This window comes from Lampris incognitus, chromosome 18 (assembly GCF_029633865.1).
Source record: "Lampris incognitus isolate fLamInc1 chromosome 18, fLamInc1.hap2, whole genome shotgun sequence".
NCBI classification, from domain to species: Eukaryota; Metazoa; Chordata; class Actinopteri; order Lampriformes; family Lampridae; genus Lampris; species Lampris incognitus.
In genome coordinates, this window is record NC_079228.1 from 42,897,746 (window position 1) to 42,919,820 (window position 22,075).

The window sequence follows — 22,075 nt, forward strand, 5'->3', positions numbered from 1 at the left end:
CTGGGCTGGATTCACAACTGCAAACAAGTCCGTAGTAAGAATGGAGGAGGGACTCACAAACTGTCAGTGGCCAAAGAGACAGATTATGAAACCCTCTTGCAGCTTGGAAAAAACATCTTTTTTCCAGATGGAAGATCGAACAGAGGAGCTGTGGAAGATTTTACTTTTAAAATTTGGGATTTCAGAAGAAATGAAATGCCCCTTAACACAACTGTGGGTGCCATCTATGAAAGACGCAACACTGGAATGCTGAGGTTCTATCTGGCTTCCTTTGCCAAGGAGGAACCAGGAATATGCAACACTGATGACGACTAGGAAACGATTGACTTCAACACAAACCGATGACAGAGAAGGAAAAGGTAACAAATAAGATGTGAAGACAAAGAGGAAGGATTGCACCAATTCTTTTTATTTGGAAAGACATGCTGTTATGGATTCTGAAGCTTCACATGAAAATACTGCGTGAGGATCTGCCTAGGATGCACGCCAACAATTAAACACATCAAGTAATTATGAATACATGATGAAAATAGCTAACCATCACCTGCAAGGTCAGCTGGTTTCTCAGTGCTTCTTATTGAGGAAGAATAAAGTCCAGATACACTGCTTAGTTTACCAACCTGCAGATAACGGAGAAGAAAGATTGTCACATTAATCCAGGCTGTGACCAGCAGAGGAGAGATGGTTTGACTCTTTCAAAGGGCCATTATGTTAAGGTAGTCAGGAGCTTCTGCTCATAGTCGCACGCCACCATTAGCAACGCAGCTAAACATAATTTCAGACTTTTTATTCTCAAGCGTCATCGGATGTCAAAGATAAACTAGTATGAGGTTTCATCAAAGGATGATTTACAGAAGAACAGCCATTTCTGAAGTTTACTGAGAAGAGTTTTTATCCTCAGAATCAGAATCATGTTTATTGGCCAAGTAGGTCGGCACATCCATGGAATTTGACTCCGGTTTTGTGGCTCTGTGTACTTAACATAGAATAACAACACAATAATCTTGTATCATGAATAACCTCACTGCCATGTTGATGGATCGATCTTTTATGACCACTTTGTATTGTTCTTGACGTGGCGCCCCCCTGTGGACCAAAGTGGAAATGTTTCACATTGTCTCGAAGCACCACCCTCTGGTGTCAGGTGTATTAGTTTAGTACAGAAGAGTGAGAAATGGAGTGGTGTTTTAGAAAAACAGCATTTTGTCAGACATGTGCTTCAGAAAGTATTCAGGCTCCTTCACTTTTTGCCCACTTCGTGTTGTAGATTTAATTTTAAATGGATAAAATGGCAATTTTGCCCATCAATCTACACTCAATAACCCATAATGACAAAGGGAAAACATGTTTTTAGACATTTTTGCAAATTTATTAAAACCAAAAACTGAAATCTCATTTGCACAAGTATTCGGACTTTTTGCTGTGTTATTCCAAATTGTGGTCAGGTGCATCCTCTTTGCTTTAATTCTCCTTGAGATGTGTCTAGAACTTGATTGGAGTCCATCTGAGGCAAATTGAATTGATTGGACATAGTTTAGAAAGGCACCCACCTGTGTATATAGGGTCCCACAATTCACACTGCATGTCGGGCCAAAAATCAACCCAGGAAGTCCAAGGAACTCTGTAAACCTTTGGGATAGAATTGTGGCGATGCATCAGGGCAAGGATATAAAACCATTTCTAAAGCTCTGAGTGTTCCTAGGAGCAGAATGGCCTCAAAAATTATGACATGGAAGAAGTTTGGAACCACCAGGACTCTTCCTTGAGTTGGCTGTCAGGCCAAACTGAGTAAACGGGCAAAAAGGGTCTTGGTCAGGGAGGTAAACAAGAACCCAACAGTCACTCTAACAGAGCTTCAGAAGTCCTTTGCAGAGATGGGAGAACCTTCCAGAAGGACGAACATCTCAGGAGCACTCCATCAGTCAGGCCTTTATGGTAGAGAGGCTAGACAGAAGCCAGTCTTGAGTGAAAGGCATATGACAGCGCACTTAGTTTGCCAAATAGCCTTTAAGGAACTGAGACCATGAGCAAAAAGGTTCTCTGGTCTGATGAGAAAAAACTGTACTCTTTGGGCAGAACTCCAAGCACTATGTCTGGCGAACACCAGGCTCTGCTCATCACCTGGCTAATACCATCCCTATGGTGAAACGTGGTGGCAGCATCCTGCTATGGGGGTGCTTCTCAGTGGCAAGGACAGGGAGGCTAGTCAGAATTGAGGGGAGAATGAATGCAGCCAAATACAGAGGCCCTTGAAGAAAACCTCCTCCAGAGTGCACGTGACTTCCAGACTGGTGCGACAATTCACTTTGCACCTGACTGTCCTGAGGTATTATTGTATTGGATGGTCACATGCATACATTTTCATTGAAAACACGACATGTCCTTGAGTTTCCTAGCCAAAGCCCACAGTTTAAATCCCACAGAACATCTGTGGAGACCTGAAGATGGCAGTTCACAGACGCTTCCTGTCCGATCTGACGGAGCTTAAGAGGATCTGCCAGCAAGAATGGGATTAACTGCCCAAATCCAGTTGTGCAATGCTTGTAGAGACTTACCCAAGAAGACCCGAAGCTGTAATTGCTGCCAAAGGGGCTTCTATGAAGTGCTGAATTAATGGTCTGAATCCATCCATCCATTATCCGAACCGCTTATCCTGCTCTCAGGGTCACGGGGATGCTGGAGCCTATCCCAGCAGTCATTGGGTGGCAGGCGGGGAGACACCCTGGACAGGCCGCCAGGTCATAGCACATGGCTGATATATAGACACACACACACACACACACACACACACACCTAGGGGCAATTTAGTATGTCCGATTCACTTGACCTACATGTCTTTGGACTGTGGGAGGAAACCGGACCCCCGGAGGAAACCCACGCAGACACGGGGAGAACATGCAAACTCCACACAGAGGACGACTCCCAAGGTTGGGACTATCCCGGGGCTCGGAAACCAGGACCTTCTTGCTGTGAGGTGACCATGCTAACCACTGTGCCACCGTGCCACCCTTAATGGTCTGAATACTTTTAAAAATTAGATTTCAGTTTTTGATGTAATAAATTTGCAAAAAAGTCTAAAAACATGTTTTCACGTTGTCATTAAGGATTATTGAGTTTAGACTGATGGGCAAAAATGGCAATTTTATCCATTTAAAATTAAATCTACAACACAAAGTGGGCAAAAAGTGAAGGGATCTGAAGGCACAGTATACAGCCGTGAGCTAGTGTATCTCTAATTGTGCTTATGTATCCTGTCTGTGACTGAAATCTCTTGGTCAGATTGAAGGGAATCCGACCCAGAGACAAACATCAGGAATCATTATATAGAAATATCTAACCTTCTCTGATAGTTTGATGTGATGTTGCTCATATAGAGACTTCAGAATGAAACTGGGACTGATCAGTAAAAAACGCATTGTAGCAGCTTTAAGGTTTGAGTTGGAGAATATTCTACACTTCTACACTTGTCCATGAAACAGAAAACTCAATTCAAGCTAATTCAAACGGAATAAAATAGTTTTCTGAAGGTAGCAGACCTCAGAAGGTTCTCTGAAGCTCAAAGATGAACATTGTTTCTCTTTTCACTCTGGACACCAAAAACCTACCTGAGGTCCATAAGACCTGTCCCATGGTGGTCTCACATTCTGCAAGCTCAAAGGTTGGTGGTTCTAGAGAAGATAAATAATGAATGAAATGTACAAAATATTCTATCTCCTCAGAATGCACAGGCACATTGAACAATAACACTAAAGATTTAGAAATGCAGACTGTCTACACACCAAAGACTCATTGATGGTAAAACGGAACCAGACCGTCCTCGACTTCAGCAGGTTACAGTTCATGAGCTGTAGAAAGTTCATTTGTTTTCGTGTCAGCGACAACGCAAAATTTTAATGACAAAACAAGTGCTATACTTTTCAGGTTGTTTGTTTATTAGTGTTTCATTTTGGCAGTACTCGGGTGTATTTTACTTTCCTCAATAAAAGTTGTTTTAAAGGTATCCCAATCTGCCCACATTAGTATCTGTATATAAAACACGATCTGCTTCCCTTTCAATGCTGAATTTCAAAGGATCGTTCCTTCTTTTTTTTTTACAGCTCGCGTTTCATTTTCATCGTTTTTACCATAATACACATCAGTTATATCATTTTACTCGCCGGCTTCATTTTGTAGATTTTGGACACGATACTACTGCTGGGTGGAGCTGCTGGTTGCCAGAAGACTTCCCCCCATTCATTTGACCCTTTGGAAAATGTTCTCACAACGATTACCGCAGAAATGCTCAACGCAGAAACAGGAGTCTCCTGAATGACTAAGTCATCATGACGGCCGTGGCATAAACCAGTCGTAACAAGGCTTTCAAATTAATTTATGAGAAGTCGCGTTTTTTTGTCTCTTTTGTTTGTCAAAAAATACAGTACCCATGAGCCTCAGCAGCCATTACAATTACCCACCTTTTTTAGAGTTGACTTACATCTTCATTACATGAATTAATAGTATAGATCAAACAAAACAAGTGGTATCAAACATCACATTTTTGATTAAAAATGAGAAAAGAGTGCAGAGGCAGAGTGGTATGCTAAGTAGAATACTGAACATGCAGTATGGCTACCGGCAGTTAAAGAGCTAAGCTAGTTTGGGGAACACCTTAAGTGAAGGCTACATGCAGACTTACACTACCCTACCCTACCCTAACCCTACCCTACCCCTACACTACACTACCCTAACACTACACTACCCCAACCCTAGCCTAACCTAACCCTACCCTACCCTAACACCACACTACTCTAACCCTACCCTAACCCTACACTACACTACCCCAACCCTAGCCTAACACTACCCTAACCCTACACTACACTACCCTAACACTACACTACACTACCCTAGCCTAACTTAACCCTACCCTACCCTAACACTACACTACCCTAACCCTAAACTACACTACCCTAACCCTGACCCTACACTACAATAACCCTACACTACCCTAACACTACCCTACACTACACTACCCTAACCTTAACCCTAACACTACACGAATCCTAACCCTACATACACTACCCTAACCCTACACTACCCTAGCACTACACTACCCTAACCCTACCCTACCCCACCCCTACACTACACTACCCTAACACTACACTAACCCTACCCTAACCCTACCCTGACCCTACACTACCCTACCCTAACACTACCCTACCCTAATCCTACCCTACCCTAACACTACACGACCCTAACACTACACTACCCTAACCCTATCCTAACCCTACACTACCCTAACCCTAAACTACACTACCCTAACCCTACCCTAACCCTACCCTACACTACCCTAACCCTACACTACACACTACCCTACACTACCCTAACCCTAACACTACATGAATCCTAACCCTACACTACCCTAACACTACACTACCCCTAACCCTAGACTACCCTAACACAACACTACACTACCCTGACCCTACACTACCCTAACACAACACTACCTTAACACTACATTACCCTAACCCTAACCTAACCCTACACTACCCTAACACTACCCTACCCTACACTACCCTAACACTACACTACACTAATCCTAACCCTACACTACCCTAACCCTACCCTACCCTACTCTAACCCTACACTACCCTACCATAACCCTACACTACCCTAACCCTAACCTAACCCTGACCCTACACTACCCGACCCTAACACTACACTACCATAACCCTACCCTACCCTAAAGGCCCAAACATACTCGGGCGGAACGTACGCGGAGCGGACTCCGCCGGACTAAAAGCGGACTAACCGTGGTCGTAAAATCTGAGCTTTGCGCGCACAGGGCTTGCGGACGTCCGCTTTTAGTCCAGCTGAGTCCGCTCCGCGTACGTTCCACCCGAGTATGTTTGGGCCTTAACCCTACACTACCCTAACCCTAACACACTACACTAATCCTAACCCTACACTACACTACCCTAACCCTACACTACACTAACACTACACACTACTCTACCCTACCCTAACACTACACTACACAAATCCTAACCCCACACTACACTACCCTAACCCTAAACCGCCCTGACAACACACTACCCTACCCTAACACTACACTACCCTAACCCTACCCTAACCCTAAACTACCCTAACCCTAACACTACACTAATCCTAACCCTACACTACCCTAACACTACACTACCCTAACCCTACACCACCCTAATACTACACTACCCTACCCTAACCCTAACACTACACTATGCTAACCCTACACCACCCTAACGCTACACTACCCTGCCCTAACCCTACACTACACTACCCTAACCCTACTCTAACCCTACACTACACTACCCTAACCCTACACCACACTACCCTAACCCTACTCTAACCCTACACTACACTACCCTAACCCTACACCACCCTAACCCTACACTACCCTAACCCTACCCTACACTACCCTGACCCTACACTGCCCTATCTCTACACTACCCTGCCCTAACCCTACCCTAACACTACACTACCCTAACCCTAAACTACACTACCCTAACACTACACTACCCTAACCCTACACACTACACTACCCTAACCCTACACCACCCTAACCCTACACTGCACTACCCTAACCCTACTCTAACCCTACACTACAGTACCCTAACCCTACACCACACTACCCTAACCCTACACTACCCTAACCCTACTCTAACCCTACACTACACTACCCTAACCCTACACCACCCTAACCCTATACTACCCTAACCCTACACCACCCTAATACTACACTACACTAATCCTATACTACCCTAACCCTACACTACATGACCCTAACACTACACTACCCTAACCCTACACATTACCCTAACCCAAACTACCCTAACCCTACACTACACTACCCTGACCCTACACTACACTGCCCTATCTCTACACTACCCTAACCCTACCCTAACCCTACACTACCCTAACCCTACACTACCCTAACACTACACTACCCTAACCCTACACTACACTACCTAACCCTACTCTAACCCTACACTACCCTAACCCTACACCACCCTAACCCTACACCACACTACCTTAACCCTACACTACCCTAACCCTACTCTAACCCTACACTACACTACCCTAACCCTACACCACCCTAATACTACACTACACTACCCTAATCCTATACTACCCTAACCCTAACCCTACACTACATGACCCTAACCCTACCCTACACTGCCCTATCTCTACACTACCCTACCCTAACCCTACCACTACACTACCCTAACCCTACAATACACTACCCTAACCCTGCACTACACTACCATAACCCTACACCACACTACCTTAATCCTACACTACCCTAACACTACACTACACTAATCCTAACCCTACACTACCCTAACCCTACCCTACCCTACTCTAACCCTACACTACCCTACCATAACCCTACACTACCCTAACCCTAACCTAACCCTGACCCTACACTACCCGACCCTAACACTACACTACCATAACCCTACCCTACCCTAAAGGCCCAAACATACTCGGGCGGAACGTACGCGGAGCGGACTCCGCCGGACTAAAAGCGGACTAACCGTGGTCGTAAAATCTGAGCTTTGCGCGCACAGGGCTTGCGGACGTCCGCTTTTAGTCCAGCTGAGTCCGCTCCGCGTACGTTCCACCCGAGTATGTTTGGGCCTTAACCCTACACTACCCTAACCCTAACACACTACACTAATCCTAACCCTACACTACACTACCCTAACCCTACACTACACTAACACTACACACTACTCTACCCTACCCTAACACTACACTACACAAATCCTAACCCCACACTACACTACCCTAACCCTAAACCGCCCTGACAACACACTACCCTACCCTAACACTACACTACCCTAACCCTACCCTAACCCTAAACTACCCTAACCCTAACACTACACTAATCCTAACCCTACACTACCCTAACACTACACTACCCTAACCCTACACCACCCTAATACTACACTACCCTACCCTAACCCTAACACTACACTATGCTAACCCTACACCACCCTAACGCTACACTACCCTGCCCTAACCCTACACTACACTACCCTAACCCTACTCTAACCCTACACTACACTACCCTAACCCTACACCACACTACCCTAACCCTACTCTAACCCTACACTACACTACCCTAACCCTACACCACCCTAACCCTACACTACCCTAACCCTACCCTACACTACCCTGACCCTACACTGCCCTATCTCTACACTACCCTGCCCTAACCCTACCCTAACACTACACTACCCTAACCCTAAACTACACTACCCTAACACTACACTACCCTAACCCTACACACTACACTACCCTAACCCTACACCACCCTAACCCTACACTGCACTACCCTAACCCTACTCTAACCCTACACTACAGTACCCTAACCCTACACCACACTACCCTAACCCTACACTACCCTAACCCTACTCTAACCCTACACTACACTACCCTAACCCTACACCACCCTAACCCTATACTACCCTAACCCTACACCACCCTAATACTACACTACACTAATCCTATACTACCCTAACCCTACACTACATGACCCTAACACTACACTACCCTAACCCTACACATTACCCTAACCCAAACTACCCTAACCCTACACTACACTACCCTGACCCTACACTACACTGCCCTATCTCTACACTACCCTAACCCTACCCTAACCCTACACTACCCTAACCCTACACTACCCTAACACTACACTACCCTAACCCTACACTACACTACCTAACCCTACTCTAACCCTACACTACCCTAACCCTACACCACCCTAACCCTACACCACACTACCTTAACCCTACACTACCCTAACCCTACTCTAACCCTACACTACACTACCCTAACCCTACACCACCCTAATACTACACTACACTACCCTAATCCTATACTACCCTAACCCTAACCCTACACTACATGACCCTAACCCTACCCTACACTGCCCTATCTCTACACTACCCTACCCTAACCCTACCACTACACTACCCTAACCCTACAATACACTACCCTAACCCTGCACTACACTACCATAACCCTACACCACACTACCTTAATCCTACACTACCCTAACCCTACACTACCCTAATCCTAAACCCTACACCACACTACCCTACCCTAACCTTACACTACACTACCCTAACACTACACTACCCTAACCCTACAATACACTACCCTAATACTACACTACCCTAACCCTTCACTACACTACCCAAACCCTGCACTGCCCTAACCCTACACTACACTACCCAAACTCTACACTACTCTAACCCTGCACTACCCTAACCCTACACTACACTACCCTAACCCTACACTACACTACCCTAACCCTACACTACACCACACTACCGTAACCCTACACTACCCTAACCCTACACTACACTAACTTTACACTGGTTGAAAGCTGCGTTGGACTAAACTACCTTAAAAGCAGCAGGAAATTACTATTAAAACTAAACAGAATTGTATGGCTAATAAATGAACCCACATTTCTAAGGAAGAACCTTGGAACCAAAACCTAACAATGCACACCAAAATTGACATAAAAATATTAATCCTGAATCTGAGTCAAACGGCTGCTGTACCAACAAGTTTATTTCTAACACAAAGCACAACAAGGTCATCAGCAGTACACAGATATGGCAGAATCTTCAACCACAACATGGATTACAAGGGTTTAGTTTCTTAGTGAATGATGGATTATCACGGTGTCTCTGTTATGATTTAATGTTCCTGTTTAACAAACACCTCACCCTGCTGCTGCTTTCACCCCGACATTTATGAATTCTGACGTGGGATCGCTGATTGAATCTTCTTCCACAAACCTCACAGCTGTAAGGTCTCTCTCCTGTGTGGAGCCTCATGTGTTTCTTCACTGTTCCTTTTTCAGTAAAACTTTTCCCACAGACGGAGCAGCTGAAGGGTTTTTCTCCAGTATGTCTTCTCATATGTTTATCTAACAACATCCTCAGACTAAAACTCTTGTTACAGATGGAGCAGCTGAAAGGTTTTTCTCCCGTGTGACTTTTCATGTGTCTGGCCACGACACCACTCTGACTGAACCTCTTCCCACAGATGGTGCAGCCAAAGGGTTTCTCTAGGTTGTGACTCTTCATGTGTCGGCTCAGCGTTCCACTCTGGGTGAATCTTTTCTGACACACTGAGCAGCTGAAGGGTTTCTCTCCAGTGTGGTGCCTCATGTGTCGTTGTACATCTCCCTGTTGGCAAAAACTTTTACCACAAAGTGAGCAACTAAAGGGTTTCTCCCCTGTGTGGTACCTCAAGTGTGTCTGCAAATTTCCTTTCACACTAAATCTTTTCCCACAAACTGAACATTCAAATGGCTTCTCACCTGTGTGGCCTCTCATGTGTGTCTGCAAGTTGCCCTTTACAGTGAATTTTTTACTGCAAACTGAACAGGTAAAGGGTTTCTCCACATTGTCAGATCGCTTATCATTTAAAAGTTTGTCATTTTGCAGTGTGCTTATTCGGGAACTGGTCTCCTTCCATTTGTCCTCATTGTCTTCAATGTCAGTCTCACAGCAATGTGAAGAGAGGAACTCTCCATCACTAGTTGGTTGTAAATTAGCAGCTGGATTGAGGTTCCTGGCTGGTTGTGACAGTCCACAGTCTTCTCCAACAGCTTCTATTTTCATCTGTTCAGTTGAGCTGCTGGCTTCCTCCACAGTTTGGCTTTGATGAAGCTGGGAGGACTGAACCTCCTCTTCATCATTTTCATTCTTCACAGGGACAGGAGTGAATGGAAACCTGGTGATATAGGCCTCCTCCTCCACTCCTTGAAGTTGCTCTTCCTCCTGACTGCTCCAGAGTTCTTCCTCTTCCTCTTTAATGTGCGTGGGCTCTGGCTCCTCCTGGACGAGACTGGGACTCCACTCTTGCTTCACAGAGGAAACCTCCACTTCAGGAACTAAGAGCTGCTGGAAGTCTACATAGGATCAAAACACATTTTCTGAGTTAATTTACAGATGTATTTTCTCTGTTCTTCATATGAGCAATAACTAAATTCACAAATGCATCAGAGTCTCACATTTGAGCAGCTACAGAGCTACCTTTAACCTGTTGCTGTTCAAAGTTTTTAGAATTTTTTTCTTTTCAACTCAAGTGAAGCTTTTGTGAGCCCAAACAATTCTGGTGCATTTTTAAACTGGTTTTCAAAGTTGTCATTGAAGCAGCTACAGACCTTCAGATGAATGCTTTATTATACGTCTATTTATTATATGTATTATACGTCTATATCTTTAGAATCAATCTTCACATATATACACAAGGACTGACTTATACAGGCGAAATAAGAGGTGGTAAGGTGCAGTGGTGCAGAGAATATATCAGAGATGCTGAAATACATGTTGGCAGCTTCCTGACATACATTCCTGAGGTAGATGGACATGACAGAGTGTACCAGTACAATGTACAATACAGTACATACCAGGGGTGGCGAACCTGTGGCTCGCGAGCCGCATTCGGCTCTTTACCTGCTCCTGTGCAGCTCATGGCTGTTCTCGTTTTTTCTTGGTCTTCAGAGTTTTAAAGTAAAAATATAAAATATGTTTCTGATAAATCAAAATGCATAGGCTCCAGCATCTCCGCAACCCTGAGAGCAGGATAAGCGGTCTGGATAATGGATGGACGGTGGCTATTCTCGCTCCTGAAAATGATCATTTGAAGCGCTCCGTGTCGGACCTGCAGCTTTCACGGCACACCGTCGAGCACAGAATATTGGATATTAACAGGTCAGTTGAAACACAGTTATATAATTTTCTAAAAAATGCTGGCATTTCAGCATTGCTCTAGATGAATCTTGCGACATTCAAGATAAGCCACAGTTGGCAGTATTTGTACGGTGTGTGTCAGAAGACTGCACAATGAAGGAAGAGTTGCTTGACATTGTCCCGTTAAAAGATAGGACCCGTGGCATCGACCTGTTGTTGCGAAGGCAAATTTGCAGTTACCAAAACTAACGGCAATAGCCACAGACTATTGCAGACCACAGCATTCTATGATGGGGTCTGCAAATGGCCTTGTAGGTTGTGTAAAGCCGACGACCGTTTCCCGGATGTTTGGACATTTCACTGCATTATTCATCAAGAGCACCTGGTGTCTAAAAAGCTGAACTTGGACCACGTCATGAAACCTGTGCTAGAAATTGTGAATTTTATTCGCACTCATGCTCTCCATCATCGACAGTTCAAAATCCTCATAGCTGAACTTGACGAAGACCTACCCAGTGGTCTGCTTCTCCACTGCACTGTGAAATGGCTTTCAAGAGCTAACATGCTTGCCCAATTTTTTGAATTTTTGAACCCAGTGAGGCTGTTTCTGGAAGAAAAACATAACTACTATCCTGAGCTACATGACCCCCAGCGGATTTCAGATTTGGGGTTTCTGGTCGACATGCTGCATCATCTGAACAAACCGAATCTAGACCTGCAAGAGGAGTTAAAAATGCTGCCTGACCTGGTGCAAAATGTTCTCACATTTGTAAGCAAACTCAAGCTCTTTCAGACTCACCTCAGAAGGGAGAGCTCACACATTTCCCTCCCTGTTAAAGGCAAGGGGAGAGGAAGCCGAGGTCTCAAGAGGGAGAACTGCATACTATGCAACACTGGTTTAAAATCTGCAGCAGTTTTGAGGATAGATTCTGCAACTTGTAGCAAAAGTGGCCACAGATCACATTCCTCATTAGCCCTTTCAGTGCTGACTCAGATTGTTTGAAAGCCCCTTTAGTTTCAGACAGAGCTGCATCCCAGTTGGAGATGACTGAACTTTGTGAGGATGGCAGACTTAAATGTGTTTAGAGAGAAGGAACCACAGAGTTCTGGAAAATTGGTACCCACAGACAGATATCCCAATGTTAAACAGGCTGCACTCAAGTTTATGTCAGTGTTTGGATCAACTTGTGTCAGTGAATCAGTTTTTTCTACACTAAAATAAGTGAAGTCCAAACATCGCTCTGCTCTTACGGACACACGTGAAAGAGTTGCTTCGTGTAGCCACAACTGAGTACAAGCCAAACCTGAGAAAGATTGTGGAAAACAAAGACTGCCAGGTGTCTCAATGAGTAAACCGAGGTAAAAAAAAGACCTATGAAAATTGTTAGGCTATGTGTTATGATATAACAGTTAGGCCTACAAGTCACTGTTACTGTAGTAGTGTGGACATCCATTTGTTCTGTGGCTCTTTGCAATGACATGTTTGTTTGTTTTTTGGCTCTTTATGCTGGATTGGTTGGCCACGCCTGGTTGGATTTATTCAACAAATGGTTGGATTTATTCGACAGTTCATTCATTCATTTGAATGACAGCCCATGGAAAGAAATTGTTTTTATATCTGGTTGTCTTGGAGTACAGTGCTCTGTAGCACCTACCAGAGGTGAGGAGTTGAAACAGCTTGTGACCAGAGTGTGATGGGTCTGCAGTGATGTTGCCTGCCCACTTCCTGAGTCTGGAGGTGTATACGTCCTGAACGGAGGGCAGGTTGGCATAATGATTTTCTCTGCAGACGCAACTGTCTGTTGTGGTCTGTCCCTGTTCTGTTTGGTGGCCGAGCCAAAAGACTGGATTATTGCAGAACTGAATCAGCAGTTCCTGAGGCAGGCTGAACTTCCTGAGCTGGTGGAGAAAGTACATCCTCTGCTGGGCCTTTTTGATGATTGTGTCTATGTTGGATGCCCACCTTAGGTCCTAGGAGATTGTGGAACCCAGAAATCTGTAGGTTTTCACTGCAGACAAACTTCAGGAGTTTAACAGACGGGTCACCTGAGGTGCAGCCATTTGTGTAGAGGGAGAGCACACTTCCCTGGGGGGGCACCAGTGTTGATTGTCCGGGTGCTGGATGTGATTTTCCCCAGCCTCACCAGCAACCTCCTGAGTGAGTTTGGAGTGGAGGATATCTGGGATGATGGTGTTGAACGCTGAGCTGAAGTCCACAAATAGGAGGACCCTTACATATGTCCCTGGGGAGTCGAGGGGTTGGAAGATGTAGTGCAATCCCATGTTGACTGCAGGAGGTCGAGCAGGGGGCCTGTGATTTCCTTCAGGTGGGCCAACACCAGTCTCTCGAAGGATTTCATGACCACATTTCTTGGGGTTTCTTGGGGACCGGGATGATAGTGGAGGTGTTGAAGCAGGAGGGGGCTTCACATAGCTCCAGTGATCTGTTGAAGATCAGTATGAAGATGGGGGCCAGCTGGTCAGCACAGACTTTCAGACAGGACGGTAACATGCCACCCGGGCCCGGTGCCTTCCTGGTCTTCTGTCTCTGGAAGAGCTGGTGCACATCCTCAACACAGATCCTGAGTATGGGTGGGGGGGTCGGTGGGGAGGGGAGAGTGGCTGGCAGGGGGTGCAGTTGGTTGTGTTGTTTGGTTCTGTCTTCTTTTTTTCCCCCATTGCTTGTTACTTCAGAGGGTTGAAGTACTCATGAGTCTCAATTTCATACATGTGTCTGCTCACACTGGATTGCCATTATTGCTTTGCTTCAGTGATGCTGTCATTGGTGCTAAACCTGCAATCACATACACGTCTGCAACTTGTGATTATTTTCATTACTGATTATTCATTGGTTATTTTTTCTGTTAATTGATTAATCATCTAGACTAAAATGTCTAAAATATAATGCACATCACAAGTTCCCAGAGTTTCCAAAGGTAAATAAATCTTGGCATTTGTTAAGATCTAATGAAAAAAATTGTTTGGTACTTTTATTATAGAACTAAAACAATTAATCTATAACCAAAATTATAACTGATTAATTTCCTTGTCAATTGACTAATCAATTAATTGACTAATCATTTCAGCACTACCTGACAGGCTTGTGTGAGGGCTGAAACACTTCTTTTTGCCTTGGACTGTTTGAAGTACACAACAGCTTACTCAAAAGGAACAAAGAGGAATACACAAGCGCTTTTTCATTGAGGCCAAAGCTTTGCTAGTGTCTAAGGTTCTTGCTCATGCAAAATACTCAAACAGCAAAAACAAAATGCCTGAATCTTAACTGCAAGCAGTCCATTTGTTAGCTCAGTCACGTGACTGTCATGGACTGGATGGCGTAGGAATAATAGTGCTGCTGTCTGTTAGTGCTTCACTTCAGGGTCATCGTGAGCAGCAGAAGGCGCTATAAACAAGCTGTCAACATCTTAGTTCAGCATGTGACTAGCAGCTGTCTGGCTGGTCGACTGGTCTGCATCACGTTTAAGTTTCTATGTAAACTAGGCAAAATTCTGCTCTTCCCTCCCGTTAACTCCACTTACTGCTGATGACAGACATAAATAAGAAGCATGAGCGACATGTCAATTAGATTTCTATGTCATGTGGATGTGTGTACCTGCTCTGTCTAACCACCCGCCAGGGAACATATCAATGAAACATCTCATAGGCTAAAAGTATCACTCATTAATACTACCTTATAATACTCTTTAATACCACCTTATCATACTCTTTAATACTACCTTATCATACGCTTAAAATATCATCTTATCACTCGTTAATACTACCTTATCACACTCTTTAATACCACCTTATCATACTCTTTAATACCACCTTATCACACTCTTTAATACCACCTTATCTTACTCTTTATTACCACCTTATCATACTCTTTAATACCACCTTATCACACTCTTTAATACCACCTTATCATACTCTTTAATACCACCTTATCATACTCTTTAATACCACCTTATCGCTCTTTAATACCACCTTATCACTCGTTAATACTACCTTATCATACTCTTTAATACCACCTTATCATACTCTTTAATACCACCTTATCATACTCTTTAATACTACCTTATCATACTCTTTAATACCACCTTATGATACTCTTTAATACCACCTTATCTTACTCTTTAATACCACCTTATCATACTCTTTCACACCACCTTATCATACTCTTTAATACCACCTTATCATACTCGTTAATACCACCTTATCCTACTCTTTAATACCACCTTATCATGCTCTTAAATACCACCTTATCATGCTCTTTAATACCACCTTATCATACTCTTTAATACCACCTTATCACTCGTTAATACTATCTTATCATACTCTTTAATACCACCTTATCACACTCTTTAATACTACCTTATCATGCTCTTTAATACCACCTTATCATGCTCTTTAATACCACCTTATCATACTCTTTAATACCACCTTATCACTCGTTACTACTACCTTATCATACTCTTTAATACCACCTTATCATACTCTTTAATACTACCTTATCATGCTCTTTAATACCACCTTATCATACTCTTTCATACCACCTTATCATACTCTTTAATACCACCTTATCACTCGTTAATAACACCTTATCATACTCTTTAATACCACCTTATCACTCGTTAATACCATCTTATCATACTCTTTAATACTACCTTATCATACTCTTTAATACCACCTTATCATACTCTTTAATACCACCTTATCACTCGTTAATACCATCTTATCATACTTTTTAATACTACCTTATCATACTCTTTAATACCACCTTATCATACTCTTTAATACCACCTTATCACTCGTTAATACCACCTTATCATACTCTTTAATACCACCTTATCATGCTCTTAAATACCACCTTATCATGCTCTTTAATACCACCTTATCATACTCTTTAATACCACCTTATCACTCGTTAATACTATCTTATCATACTCTTTAATACCACCTTATCACACTCTTTAATACTACCTTATCATGCTCTTTAATACCACCTTATCATGCTCTTTAATACCACCTTATCATACTCTTTAATACCACCATATGGAGGTACCTTCTGCTTTAGATAAGATGACTCTACCAGGAACATACAGGGAGTGACATGGATAAATTCATGTGGAGGTACCTTCTGCTTTAGACAAGATGACTCTACCAGGAACATACAGGGAGTGACATGGATAAATTCATGTGGAGGTACCTTCTGCTTTAGACAAGATGACTCTACCAGGAACATACAGGGAGTGACATGGATAAATTCATGTGGAGGTACCTTCTGCTTTAGATAAGATGACTCTACCAGGAACATACAGGGAGTGACATGGATAAATTCATGTGGAGGTACCTTCTGCTTTAGACAAGATGACTCTACCTGGAACATACAGGGAGTGACACAGATAAATTCATGTGGAGGTACCTTCTGCTTTAGATAAGATGACTCTACCAGGAACATACAGGGAGTGACATGGATAAATTCATGTGGAGGTACCTTCTGCTTTAGACAAGATGACTCTACCAGGAACATACAGGGAGTGACATGGATAAATTCATGTGGAGGTACCTTCTGCTTTAGACAAGATGACTCTACCAGGAACATACAGGGAGTGACATGGATAAATTCATATGGAGGTACCTTCTGCTTTAGACAAGATGACTCTACCAGGAACATACAGGGAGTGACACGGATAAATTCATGTGGAGCTACCTTCTGGTTTAGATAAGATGACTCTACCAGGACCATACAGGGAGTGACACAGATAAATTCATGTGGAGGTACCTTCTGCTTTAGATAAGATGACTCTACCAGGAACATACAGGGAGTGACATGGATAAATTCATATGGAGGTACCTTCTGCTTTAGATAAGATGACTCTACCAGGAACATACAGGGAGTGACATGGATAAATTCATGTGGAGGTACCTTCTGCTTTAGATAAGATGACTCTACCAGGAACATACAGGGAGTGACATGGATAAATTCATGTGGAGCTACCTTCTGCTTTAGACAAGATGACTCTACCAGGAACATACAGGGAGTGACATGGATAAATTCATGTGGAGGTACCTTCTGCTTTAGACAAGATGACTCTACCAGGAACATACAGGGAGTGACATGGATAAATTCATGTGGAGGTACCTTCTGCTTTAGACAAGATGACTCTACCAGGAACATACAGGGAGTGACATGGATAAATTCATATGGAGGTACCTTCTGCTTTAGACAAGATGACTCTACCAGGAACATACAGGGAGTGACACGGATAAATTCATGTGGAGCTACCTTCTGGTTTAGATAAGATGACTCTACCAGGACCATACAGGGAGTGACACAGATAAATTCATGTGGAGGTACCTTCTGCTTTAGATAAGATGACTCTACCAGGAACATACAGGGAGTGACATGGATAAATTCATATGGAGGTACCTTCTGCTTTAGATAAGATGACTCTACCAGGAACATACAGGGAGTGACATGGATAAATTCATGTGGAGGTACCTTCTGCTTTAGATAAGATGACTCTACCAGGAACATACAGGGAGTGACATGGATAAATTCATGTGGAGCTACCTTCTGCTTTAGACAAGATGACTCTACCAGGAACATACAGGGAGTGACACGGATAAATTCATGTGGAGGTACCTTCTGCTTTAGATAAGATGACTCTATCAGGAACATACAGGGAGTGACATGGATAAATTCATGTGGAGGTACCTTCTGCTTTAGATAAGATGACTCTACCAGGAACATACAGGGAGTGACATGGATAAATTCATGTGGAGGTACCTTCTGCTTTAGACAAGATGACTCTACCAGGAACATACAGGGAGTGACATGGATAAATTCATGTGGAGGTACCTTCTGCTTTAGCTAAGATGACTCTACCAGGAACATACAGGGAGTGACACGGATAAATTCATGTGGAGGTACCTTCTGGTTTAGCTAAGATGACTCTACCAGGAACATACAGGGAGTGACACGGATAAATTCATGTGGAGGTACCTTCTGCTTTAGATAAGATGACTCTACCAGGAACATACAGGGAGTGACACGGATAAATTCATGTGGAGCTACCTTCTGGTTTAGATAAGATGACTCTACCAGGAACAAACAGGGAGTGACACAGATAAATTCATGTGGAGGTACCTTCTGCTTTAGATAAGATGACTCTACCAGGAACATACAGGGAGTGACATGGATAAATTCATGTGGAGCTACCTTCTGCTTTAGATAAGATGACTCTACCAGGAACATACAGGGAGTGACACAGATAAATTCATGTGGAGGTACCTTCTGCTTTAGCTAAGATGAGTCTACCAGGAACAATAAGATCTCTGGTCAGCTATGTGACTGGGACATTTCTTCATATCAGTTATGCGATCAGATACATTAACGTCTTCTCTTCTAATGACATTTTTATTATTCCTAGATGTTTAACTTCAGACTCAACTCTAACTGAAGCATTTTGGGAATCTGTGCATGGATGAATGGGAAGAAACACACATTTTTTTAATATTAGGGATGATCCTGATGCCTTAGAGAATAATGACACTGTGATTTGTACGGCACAAATAAAACAACAAATAATCCAAAGTGTAACACCAGCCTATGACGTCTGAGTATGTTAGTGTACTGTGTATCTGTGTACTGTTTATTGTGCCATGTAATTTTAATGGTAAGCATCAGTGTGAAGTTGGGACGTTGTGTAAAACGTAAATAAAAACAGAATACAATGATTCGCAAATCCTTTTCGACCTATATTCAATTGAGTACACTACAAAGACAAGATATTTAATGTTCAAACTGATAAACTTTATTGGTTTTTTTGCAAATATTCACTCATTCTGAATTTGATGCCTGCAACACGTTCCAAAGAAGCTGGGACAGGGGCATGTTCACCACTGTTCACCACATCACCTTTCCTTTTAACAACACTCAATAAGCGTCTGGGAACTGAGGACACTACTTGTTGAAGCTTTGTAGGTGGAATTCTTTCCCATTCTTGCTTGATGTACGACTTCAGTTGCTCAGCAGTCCGGGGTCTCCGTTGTCGTATTGTGCGCTTCATGATGCACCACACATGTTCAATGGGAGACAGGTCTGGACTGCAGGCAGGCCAGTCTACTACCCGCACTCTTTTACTACGAAGCCCCGCTGTTGTAACACGTGCAGAATGTGGCTTGGCATTGTCTTGCTGAAATAAGCTGGGACGTCCCTGAAAAAGACGTCGCTTGGATGGCAGCATATGTTGCTCCAAAACCTGTATGTACCTTTCAGCATTAATGGTACCTTCACAGATGTGCAAGTTACCCATGATGCCATGGGCCCTAACACACCCCCATACCATCACAGATGCTGGCTTTTGGACTCTGCGCTGATAACAGTCTGGATGGTCCTTTTCCTCTTTAGCCCGGAGGACACCACGTCCATGATTTCCAAAAACAATTTGTAATGTGGACTCGTCAGACCACAGCACACTTGTCCACTTTGCGTCAGTCCATCTCAGATGAGGTCGGGCCAGAGAAGCCGGCGGTGTTTCTGGGTGGTGTTGATATCTGGCTTTGGCTTTGCATGGTAGTTTTAACTTGCACTTGTAGATGTAGCGACCAACTGTGTTAACTGACGATGGTTTTCCCAAGTGCTCCTCAGCCCACGTGGTCATATCCTTTACAGAATGATGTCGGTTTTTAATGCAGTGCCACCTGAGGGGTCGAAGGTCACGGGCATTCAGTGTTGGTTTTGGGCCTTGCCGCTTACGTGCAGAGATTTCTCCGGATTCTCTGAATCTTGTGATGATATTATGGACTGGAGATGATGAAATCCCTAAATTCCTTGCAGTTGTATGTTGAGAAACGTTGTTCTTAAACTGTTGGGACTATTTGCTCACACAGTTGTTCACAAAGTGGTGAACCTCGCCCCATCCTTGCTTGTGAACGACTGAGCCTTTCGGGGATGCTCCTTTTATACCCAATCATGACACTCACCTGTTCCCAGTTAACCTGTTCACCTGTGGAACGTTCCAGACAGGTGTTTTTAGAGCATTCCTCAACTTTCCCAGTCTTTTGTTGCCCCTGTCCCAGCTTCTTTGGAACGTGTTGCAGGCATCACATTCACAATGAGTGAATATTTGCAAAAAACAATGAAGTTTATCAGTTTGAACATTAAATATCTTGTCTTTGTAGTGTATTCAACTGAATATAGGTGGAGAAGTATCTGCAAATCACTGTGTTCTGTTTGTCTTCACCTTTTACACAACGTCCCAACTTCCCTGGGACTGGGGTGTGTAGCCCGTTAGAAGACACTGTAATAACTCTGATTTCTAGTTTGTACTTTACACTTTATTACTTATAACAACAACAGCCATTATTATAGTACGTGAGTTTCAGTTTTGACCTCCGAGTTAATATAATGACAAAAGAGCCAGTCGTAACAAATATAAATGATAGTATTTCTTGTGTACCTTGGGGTTGAAGAAGGGCCGTCAGGGTCCTCCGCTGCCGGACGTTCTCCTCCCGCAGACGACACACGTCCTCCTCGTACTCCGCTATCGTTCTTTCAAACGCACCGAATATCTCCTCCACCGCCTCCGCCAGTCGCTGGCTGACGAACGCTCTCAGGGTCCGTCCTCTGGACGCGCTCGGGGTCCGTCCTCTGGACATTCTCACATCTTCTTTCAGCCACTTACGAGGAGAGCTCATTCGCTCGCGCTGCGGCTGAAAGGCACCTTGTTTACTTCCGGGTTACCCGGAAGTAAACAAAGCATTTGCCGCCCTCTGCTGGTTCCCGATATTCTTCTTTAAAACTCAACATTTATATACTCTCGACTAGGAACGTCCCAGAATAGGAGGACAGTACCGTCAGTACAGTGAGGCTGACTGGTTCAGGACTGTTGAGGTTCCAGGTAGAACTGGTTTAGTCTCATTCAAAACCAAACTCAATTACGACTCCGCTGGACTTCACAGAGTCCCAGGGTCCTTACAGAACTCAGCTCATGGAGTACCGCGCATCTTGGTGGTAGGATTTTCCAGTCAGGTGGAGTCCATGTATGAAAGAATTATCACTGAAAACAGAGCAGCAACTGAACAAGCTTTGTGGGGTTCTTTGTGGGCTATTCAACAAGAAAACAACATGCTAATTAACATATAGTAAGGAAACATGGAATATAATGTTCAGTCAGCATACCTGCAGAAATCATGATGGGGAAGAGAGTCTGAATTTCTCTCATTGCAGAGGTCATGTGGTGGCTTGGCCATGGTTTAGCAAGTGACCGACGCAACAAGACATTAATGAGAAATGAAGCACTGCTGCATCATCCAGGGCTCAGTACTTG

General features: G+C 43.7%; 1 protein-coding gene across 1 annotated transcript; it reads right to left on the reverse strand.

Moving 5' to 3' along the window:
- Window positions 1–493: 493 nt before the first annotated feature.
- On the reverse strand, window positions 494–21,455 carry LOC130128242 (zinc finger protein 354A-like). Its single transcript, XM_056297873.1, has 4 exons — window positions 21,206–21,455; window positions 10,361–10,954; window positions 3,606–3,668; window positions 494–620 (listed from the first exon to the last, which is right to left on the reverse strand). The coding sequence occupies exons 1-4, from the start codon at window positions 21,441–21,443 to the stop codon at window positions 613–615; spliced, it is 903 nt and encodes a 300-aa protein (XP_056153848.1). The 5' UTR covers window positions 21,444–21,455; the 3' UTR covers window positions 494–612.
- Window positions 21,456–22,075: the final 620 nt, after the last annotated feature.

What these genes read in the sequence shown, in the direction of transcription:
- LOC130128242 (XM_056297873.1), bottom strand. Translation starts at nt 21,443, where the DNA reads ATGAGCTCTCCTCGTAAGTGGCTGAAAGAAGATGTGAGAATGTCCAGA. An exon ending in GGCCCTTCTTCAACCCCAAG is followed by an intron (nt 10,955 to 21,205) that starts GTACACAAGAAA and finishes GATCCTATGTAG; the next exon opens with ACTTCCAGCAGCTCTTAGTT. An exon ending in ACACATGAGAGGCCACACAG is followed by an intron (nt 3,669 to 10,360) that starts GTGAGAAGCCAT and finishes TATCTTCTCTAG; the next exon opens with AACCACCAACCTTTGAGCTT.